The sequence below is a fragment of the Hydra vulgaris genome, chromosome 02 (genome assembly GCF_038396675.1).
Source record: "Hydra vulgaris chromosome 02, alternate assembly HydraT2T_AEP".
NCBI classification, from domain to species: Eukaryota; Metazoa; Cnidaria; class Hydrozoa; order Anthoathecata; family Hydridae; genus Hydra; species Hydra vulgaris.
In genome coordinates, this window is record NC_088921.1 from 62,115,001 (window position 1) to 62,125,000 (window position 10,000).

At 28.0% G+C, this 10,000-nt stretch overlaps 1 protein-coding gene across 2 annotated transcripts in view; it reads left to right on the plus strand.

Moving 5' to 3' along the window:
• The window catches only part of LOC105847155 (solute carrier family 49 member 4), a 44,403-nt gene that overhangs the window by 20,250 nt on the left and 14,153 nt on the right, over nucleotides 1-10,000 (plus strand). The window contains exons 3-4 of one of the 2 annotated variants that reach the window (XM_065791632.1): nucleotides 6,896-7,568; nucleotides 9,265-9,825. The exons of the other annotated variant lie outside the window; for it this stretch is intronic. Of the exons in view, the coding sequence (XP_065647704.1) occupies nucleotides 6,896-7,568; nucleotides 9,265-9,697 (1,106 nt within the window). The 3' untranslated portion in view covers nucleotides 9,698-9,825. Of the gene's footprint in view, nucleotides 1-6,895; nucleotides 7,569-9,264; nucleotides 9,826-10,000 lie in introns of those variants that run through there. 2 annotated transcript variants of the gene reach the window in all.

The following is a 10,000-nucleotide window of genomic DNA, read 5'->3' on the forward strand; positions in this document are numbered from 1 at the left end:
AAAAAGGCAACTGTTTAAAAAGATTTATGGAATTGTTTGATACTCTTAGTGATTTTTTAAGCGACAAAACTGTAATGCAATATCTGTTAACGATCGATTCTAAGGCATATTTGAGTTATTTAACCGATATTTTTGAAAAACTAAATATATAGAATAAAGAACTTCAAGGTATACTTAATATCTAAAAAACTTATTAGCTGGTTTAAAAGGAAGATTTTCCGATATAAAAGAAATTGATTTTCCAACTTGGTCGATGCAGCCAAAGTTAGTTAATTTATCTCATATTTCAAATATGCAGTACCAAGAAGAATTAGAAGAAATGCAGAATGACGAGTCAGTTAAAACTTTATTTAATATAAAAGAATGGTATGGTTTTTTGAAGAGACCAAAATTAAATATTCAAGCACAACAGAATGTGCAAGAAAACTATTATTACCGTTTCCTTCTTCATATTTAGCTGAATGCGGATTTAGTGCCATAACTGATTTGTTATTTAAAAAAATAAATCGTTAGGATATAACACAACGGGAAGACCTAAGAATGAAGCTAAAAAAATTGGAACCCAATATAAAATCTCTTTGTAACCAGCATCAAGCACAAGGATCTCACTAAATTTCATTTATTTTTAACTTGAATACCTGATGTATTTTATTTACTTATATATTGTTTACTATATTTTGTTTACTTGCATTTTTTGTTTAATAAATAACTTTTTGTGATTTCTTCCTGTAGTATATCATTTATGCTACTTATGAAAAATTTATAATATTAAAAATTATTCATATGTAACATGGGGGGACATTTTAAGTTTTTATGAGCTTTGGTGGGGCATGGCACTAAAAAGGTTGGGAAACACTGTGTTATATGCTTTTTTATCTTATCCATTTGGTGACCATTTTTGTTCTTAAATACAGCAAGTTTGTAATCAAGATTTAAGCCAAAATCTTTGCTATAATGCTGTGAAATTTAAAAAGTATGAAAATACCTACAAACTCCAGCACCATCAAATGCCCCCATTATGATATCAAACAATGCACCACTTTTCTAATCCATGCTTTGTTGTTATTGAAGATTTGGGAGATTATTAAGATTAGGGATTTTCTTGCATGCTTTATTAGCGCTTTCTTATTGTTTTTGATAATGATATCATAATGACATCATAATTTTGATAATGAGATAATGCTCAGCAAAATTCATAGCATTGTTTAGAGTGTTTTGATTTATCAAAAGATAAAAATCGTTTACATCAAAAGCTAGAAATTTTTATAGATGCTTGTTGTTGATTTTTTAAAGCCAATCTATTACATTTTGCGTACTTTACCATTGTGCAGTGTATCGCTTTAAACAAGCTAGGTGGGCAAAAGTCAGTTTAAGAGTTCGACTAATTGATGTTGTTTTCACAAATGAAGTCCCACATTGGTAATAACTTGAGGTGTTAATTATGAAAAACACTATAGAACAATAATTTATAAGCAATTGAAGTGACGTTAAAATTTTATTTTTTAAAAATATTTAAAAATATTAAAAAATATTAAATATTAAAAATATTAAAAATATTAAAAAATATGCTTGCAATACCATTCAATTTTTTCAGCTCATGTACAATTTGTAAACCCCTCAAATTGAGCGGGATTCAAACTTTATATAATTTTAATTTTTAAACACGAAAAGATTATTTACTGAAAGTTAAAATTTATCGATGAATATAACCTTAGTTGAGATAAGTAAAAAAAATGTTTTATAAACTTGTTGTTCTCACATTTGGGGTAGTGGAGAAAATGTTAGGATTTTTGAAAACATTCTTGTTTGACTTAAGCATAAACATAAATCTTTGGTGTCTGGATTATAGTTTTTCAAACACCAAAAAATGCTGGATCCGCATATGAAATGATAGGAACAAAGCGCGCAGGTTTTTTATGAGTTAAGTGAGATTTTAATTAATGAAGTTTTTTCTGATTCTGCGAGAATCTTACTAGAAAAAACTCACTTATTTCTATATATTATTTTGTTTTACATTGATAATGTAAAACAAACAAATATTATATTCCTACATTGGAGTTATTATAATTTGTATTGTTTTATTTTAAGCAAAAATTTTATTACATAATTTATAAAATTAAGTTTTTTTTTTTAAAGTTTTCTCTGGTGTATTACCTTCTATTTATAAGCCTTCTTAAGAAATCATATAAATTTTTATTTTATATGATATATATTATTATGTAATATATATCATAAAAAGGCGTGCACCTTATATGACCACACATTTATTAATTTGTTTTGATAACTTGGCCAAGGCTTTTTGCAAGTTTTGAAAATTTGAGCCTTTAAAAAATGCGCTAAATAAACAAATGTAAACTTAAAATTAAAAATAATCAAGTAATCAATTATAAAATAAAAATATCAATAAAAATATCAATAAAAGTAATCAAATAATCAAAAATAATCTTAAATTAAAAATAATCAAGCCATAACCTGAAAAGAGAAATAAAAGCTAGAAACTAAACTAAAAAATAAATTTTTTTACGAATGATATATAAAAAAAAAACAGAAAAAAATAAAAGCTTAAAATTATTTTAATTTGAAAGTGTTTCACTTCATAGAATTTATAAAAGATTGAAGTTTTATTTAATCCAAGCTTAATTCTATAATTACTTCGTTCTCATACTTCCTTACCTCATATTTACATAATTACTTCGAAATTAGTTATTTTAAAATTGGAACTTTGATATTTTCTAATGTATACTAAAAAAATAGAACATTAGAAAAAAAAATTGCTGAATTGATACCCTCATTCAATGTCAAGCCAACAGTCGCGTCTCATAAATATAACAATAAATCAACTTTAGCACTTCACAAACATAGTGAATTAGTAAAAATTATTATTTGTAAACTAATAATTAAAGCGCTTTTAAATTGAGTTTATTACTAAGTTTGAACTGTTAATTTAGAAATTTTTATAATTAAAATTTTTTTTATTTTTGTGCTTTTATTTTCTCTTGATTATCCTTTATTTTTCTTTTTTTTTTATCATTCATCATTTATTTTTATCATTCATCCTTTATTTTATCATTCATTAAGCTTGCTTTTCTTTTCAGCTTATGGCTTGTTTATTTTTAATTTTCTCTTTAAATTAGTTTAAATTTGTCAACGCATTTTTAAACGCGCACATTATCAAAATATGCAAAAAAATCGTGGTCATGTTGTAAAAAAATAAAAGTCTTCTCTTCCCTGAGATGACTTTTTATTAAAAGACACAAATAGGTTATTAACATAGTTTTTTTTGAGTTTTTTTAAAAAAAATAGCCAGAGGATCTATTTATTACAATTTTTTTATATACCTCATGGATGGTTAAAGCATTTGTTTATAGTTTATTGTATTCTTCTTTTGACAGTTTAAATATCAAATATGTATGAATTGTATAAATATGCATAAACATTTCTACTAAAATATTTTAAACTTGAGATAAAAAAAAAATATTCTGCTAACAACTGACTCTTGTTTACTTTTTTGGTTAAGTAATAGTTACTAAGTTTTAGCCTAAAAAGTTTTTAATTGAACACTTATAAAGTTCTGCTCCTCTCAATCTAAAAACATTGCCATACATTAATCACAATGAAATAAATTTTTTCAGTATATTTTCAAGTTTTGTGGTAGCATGTTTGTTTTTTATTCATTTAAAGTTATAATAATAAGAATAACTGGGAGATTTATTTTTTTCACCTTATTTTCTAATCTAATTTCACTTCTTTTGAGACCTAGGTTAACATATTTTGAAATTTTTTTGTTGCTTTGGGTCCAATAAAACTTGTAGTTTAACTATTAGTAAAAGGAGTAGCAGTAACAGTAGTAGTAAGAGCAGCAGCAGTAGTAGGAATAGGAGTAGAAGTAGAGGTAACAGAATAGCAGTAGTAATAGCAAAATATCCCATGTAGCTATAGAGTAAAAGCGGGTCAAATCGATCATACTATTTTTTCGATCACTGATCGAAAAATTTAAATAAAACCACCAGAAGAAAGAGAATCATCTCCTCTATTCAAATGTGTCAAAATAAAATCTAAGTCATTTTTCAGTCATTTTATTTTTATAAAAGTTTAAAAGAGAGTCGTAAAAATTTGCTTTTTTCATTTATTTGCTATCGTAATAATTCAGAAACCATAATTCGTTTAAAAATAATTTTACCTCTATCTTGTAGAAAATTTAATTTTAATATCGATTACATAATTTTTTTTCGTTTTATAGTTAAAAATTAGACAAAAAAGTAAGAAAAATTAATATTAAATTTTTTCTGGTAAAATTCATATATTTACTTTAAATTCCTTTATTAAGTAGTATGTGAATTTTTAAATTAGGTACCTAGGTGAATTAAATTATTGGATTTTCTCATGTGTTAGTTCCGGGTTCTTCCTATATAAAGTTATTTTACAAAAATGACTCAATGGTATTTATTAATTATTCACTTTCAATATGACAACAAGTAAAAAGTCATACAATGAAGAAGATATAGAAGCTGCGTTAAATGATATAAAAGAAAAAAATACTTCAATCAGAAATGCTGCATTCAAATATGGCATTCCATTCTAAACTCTAATAAGTCGCAAGAACAACAACAATGCTAGCTTCAAGAGATCAGAATCAACAACCGTACTCTCACAGCAAACAGAGTCAATTATGGTGCATGCGTTTAAGCTCCTATGTGATTGGGGTTATGGTTTAACACGAAATGATGTCATGGACTTTGTATGCGGTTACCTTCTTCATACAAATCAATTAGGCGTATTTAAAAACGACAGGCCTGGCAAAGACTGGTTTTAGGCATTTATAAACCAATGCTCTAAAGAAATTTCCACAAGAAAAACTCACACTTTAGCATCTGCCAGAGCCGCTTCTTGTACGCAAGAAATAATTGATAATTATTTTGAAGTTATCACTAAACAATATCAATTGTCTGGGATAACTTCTGGTTGTCACATTTGGAATTGCGATGAAACGGGTTTCTGTGGTGATCAAGGCAAAGCAACTGTAGTATGTCGAAAAGGTGCAAAGCGTGTTTTGAAACTCACTGGTAGCAATGAAAAAATCCATTATACAGTGAACAATTGCTGTAATGCTGATGAATAATTTACACCACCATTCGTGGTATACAAAGCAAAACGAAACTTTAGAGCTGAGTGCGCTTTAGGTGGTCCAACTGGCACCAAATATTCAATTCCTAAATCTGGTTGGATGGAGCATGACACATTTATTAAATGGTTAAAGGAAGTGTATATACCAGAATCTCAAGCTATTAGTGGTACTCATATTTTACATCTTGATGGACATACGTCTCACGTCAGTTTAGCAGCTTTATTGCTATGTCGGGAAAACAATATAATTTTGATTTGTCTACCAGCCCATTTATCTCACATTCTTCAGCCACTGGACAGAGGTGTTATTGCCATGTTAAACAAGTGTGGAAGGCAGTTCTTACCAAATATTATAGACACCAAATGCAAAAACTTAGATAAAGAAAATTTTCCTACGTTGCTCAAACAGGTGTATGAGATATGAGAGCGGTAAGTGTTTTACACGTTTGCACGCTATTGTTGGTTTTGAATATACTGGGTTATTTCCACTTAACAAAAATAAAATCAATCAACAGGCATTAGCTATCTCCGAAACGTTTAATCAACCGATGTCTTCAACGCCATTGCTAACAAAAAGTCTTTAGCATTATCTACTGAACCAGCAGTAGATAATGCTAAAAGTCTTTAGCATTATCTACTGAACCAGCAACAGCAGCTTCGAGGTTCGACAAGTACAGAGCACTACATGAGAGAATGAAAATCAAAATGGAAAATGAGCTAAAGAGTTTTTCTCAAGAAAAAAATCAGTCTCTTGTAAAAAAATCGAGGCAACCTAATATTCCAAAAATTGCTGGCCAATGTATTACAGAACACGGTGTTGCAGATCATCTCAAAAATAGAAAAGAAGTTAAGCAACTCAAATTAGCTGAAAAACAAGCTAAAAAGCGTAAACCTATCTGCAAACTCATAATGCCATTGCCAACTCTGCAGAAAAAGAAGTAACCGATTACAACACCTTCAGCCAAAAGAAGAAAAGTTATTAAATGCAGAAAGTGTAAAAAAGAATTACATTCGGACATGATGTCATGCGAGAATCCAAATTGCAATACTTGGCTCTGCAACAAAACATGTTTGCTAAAAATTTTTGTAATGGGTTCAGATTTTTTTTTGTTGTAAAAAATGTAAATCTTTTATTATTTCTGTATGCTATATAAAAAATGTATAGCATATTTCTGTATGCTATATAAAAAATATATAAAAATATATACATTTACATATACAAAATGTTAAATTTATTAAATGTATTTTATATTGATCGGTTTTAACAGACTTTCTGCCAAAAGCAAATCATTTCATCAAATCATCAAAGCGATCATTTTTTTTTTCTTCTAGTGTTCATATTTTCAAATACAATTAAAAAAAAAAAAAATTAATTAATAATGTGCTTGTTGGTATTTTTTATCTTATTTAAAAAAAATAGTTTAAAAATTTTTTTAAAATAATAGTTATTTGATATTTATTGTTCGGTGATCGGTTTGGCCAGCTTTTGCTCTAGTTGCATATCGCATATATCCTTAAACATAATATTTTATATTGAATATTAGGCAAAACACATTTATAAAAATAATGGGTTTGTAACAAATATTTTTTCTCACCATAATTTTTTGCAACAAAAATTAAAACCAAAGTTCTGTCAATATATATCAAAAAATATGTTCTACATAAATACCACTTAGTTTATAGTTGATGTACGTACTGAAGTCCACTCTTTTCCTATTTCAGTATGAAATTTAAGTGGTTTGCAGTATAAGATAATGTTAGACATTTTTAGGTCTTCGCAAAGCTATAATAGTATCCAGTTTCTGTTTATTAATTGGAACTGGACTACGATGCATCACCTCTGAACCAGTAAATGCAACATATCTAATACACACTGCGCAAATTATTATCGGATTTGCTGGACCTGTTGGTCAAGCAGCAGCAACTGCACTTTCTAGTACATGGTTTCCTTCAAAGCAGCGGACAACAGCTACAGCGATTGGTTCACTTTCATGCTATTGTGGAACTGCACTTAGCTTCTTCATTGGTCCTCATCTTGTTCAAGACTTTGATTCTTTTGGTATCAAAAAAGGCGATAAAGCTTATGAAGCTCTTGTTTCCAAATTATCTAATCAAGTGATGCGTTTCATGTATGTACAATTTGGTATGTGTGGTGGTATTTTTTTATTAGTTATTTTATCTTTTCCACATAAGCCTCCAAAACCACCAAGTTTTACTTCAAACATTGAACGAGTTCATTTTTTAAGTGGATTGAAAAGTCTCTTTAAAAATCCTAACTTTCAACTTATTGCTTTTGCTTACGGATTGACAACTGGTGTATACAGTGCATGGTGTTCAGATTTAGCTTTAAACTTAAAAGAATTTTCTATAGACGATGAAACTGCTAGTTGGTTAGGATTTTGGGCAGTTGTTGCTGGTGCTATTTCTGGAGTTGCTTTGTCAATGTGAGTATACTCATTATGATTGTTATATAAGTTAGAATGTCTTTTTAAAAAAAATGCTTAAATTTAAATAATATCTAAAATGCCTTTTAAAAATATATAAACTCAATTATAATTAAAATAATAGGTGTTTTTTAACAATAACAATTATATTTTAAATAATTCCAAGTTGTGTTCAAACTTGTAATACTTTATTTAATTGATAGTTGAAATGTTTACAGTGTATCCAATTTTTTTATTTTTTTTTTATTGTTTTATTGTCATATTTATCTTTATTCTTATGAAACCTTCATTACTCTTGCGTTCTTAATACATGGGAGAGGACGTTTATTAATTTTCCCAAAATTTTCCCACCTCAACCTTATCTAGACCCGTGTATTAATTTTTACTAGTTATCAACAAAAAAACTTATATTTCAAATTTGAAAAAAAAATTATTGTGTACCACCTTTAAAAATTAGGAAATATATACCAGTCAGTGACTGGCAGTCACTGATCAAAATAAAAACTTTCAGTGTACTCTTTAAATCGTCAGTGTACGCTTTAAAATCGTCGACAAAAACTCAAAAGCTAATTTTCGACAAAATCTCGTAAATCTCGATTTGTCGAAAATTTTGAGCATTTTTCTCGCCATAGTATAAAATTTACATAAGCATATTAAATCTTTTTGAAAATATTATAAAACAGCTGTTAAAAAATGCGCATTTGATCACGAGCCACACTAGAATTAAATTATTTCATGCCTGTTCTGTAAAAAATATTAATTTGGATTTACGAGGTTTTAATTAAAGGGTGACAATAGATTTAGGAAAAAATTCTCACTCACCCGTTTATTAAGACCCACTCCCCCATTTATTAGATCTGGATTAAAATTCCGATCCCCTTTATGTTCCCACTATCTTTGTATTAAGTACGCAAGAGTATCATTCAATCCTCGCAGTCGGAAAACCACGTAGTTATGCGAAATTTGAAGTGCGTGAATTGTTACCATCTTGGATGGTGGAAAACAACTGATTAGCTAAGTTAATGAAGCAGGAGACTTCGTACGTAAAAGTGAATTAAAGAGATTTAAAAAACGGAATTATGGTTTATAAGTTTGGTTTATAAACTTGCAATCCTTGGAATCAACCAATGTCAGTACAAGTTCTTTGCAAATTCTGGGAAAGATTGACCAATTGAATGGCCAGCAGTGCGTTACCATAATGTTTATCATTATTTAATAAAAGTTCCTAGAATATTTTCTCTTAATTAGAAAGCATTATTTGATGCTTATAAATATTTTTTCTCTGGTTGGGTGTAGGAAGTTTTTCACATGAAATTGAGCTCAAGTTTTGTTGTTTTGAAAGCACAAGTCAGACCATCTTAAAGTGTACAAAACATTTTAAAGTGTTCTTTTGTTAATGCTAGTGTTCGCGCTTCAGATCAAAAGTTTGTTTTCCCCCATCCAAAATAGTAGCTGTTCGTGGGAAAGATGATGACATTTTTCCGACTGCGAAGATATCATATCGTTAATTTGTCGTTTTTGTACGTAATATGTTTACAGTAACTAAACAATGAAAAAATGCGTACGCATGTTTTTTTTTAATTTTTCAGTTTTATGTTTTTAAAATTGTTTATATATGTTTTTTGTTATATACATTATTTAATTGTGTTATTTTGTTATTGTTATCTTTTTTTTTTTTGTTCTCTATTATCTTCAGTATGGCTGATTTTCTTGGTGCGTTAAAGCTTCTTGTAATTATGATGTTTATTGTCTCAACTGCAAGTTTTGGAGTGTTTGGTTTGATATGTGTGGAAGTAATACCTAAATCAATTACTCTTTTTTATTTTACATCAATTATTGGAGGAATATGTTTAAATGGTACCATTCCACTTTTCTTTGAATTGGCTGTTGAATCTAGCTACCCAGTAGCAGAAGGAATAAATACTGGTGCAATGACTTTTTCAAATAACTTTTATTGTTTTCTTTTTTTGTCATTGCCTTTAATTCCCGGAATTGGTACGAAATGGATGAATTGGTTTTTAGTAGCTAGTTGTGCTTTGTGTATCCCAGTTATGATGGTTTTTAAAGAAAAGTATAAAAGGCTTGAAATTGACATTAGTGAAAAATTAGATTTTCCAATTAATTTGTAAAAAATAAAAGGTTTAATGAAAACAGCTTTTGTTAAATTGCGATTAAATGAAAACTAAATAAATTTCTTAATGAAATAAATATCAATATAAATAAATATGTTTAGGTCAAATAAATTAATAGAATCTTACTTTTAGTTTTAAGTTTATCTTAGTTTATATGAGTTTCTAAAATTTATTTTAGCCGAGTTTAACTTTCAAATATAAATAACTTAAGTTTTGTGTTTTTTTTTAAACACTAAAAATAATTTATTCTTTAATTTCAGAATTTTGCCATAAGTTTTGTATTTTTTTATGCATTAGGTG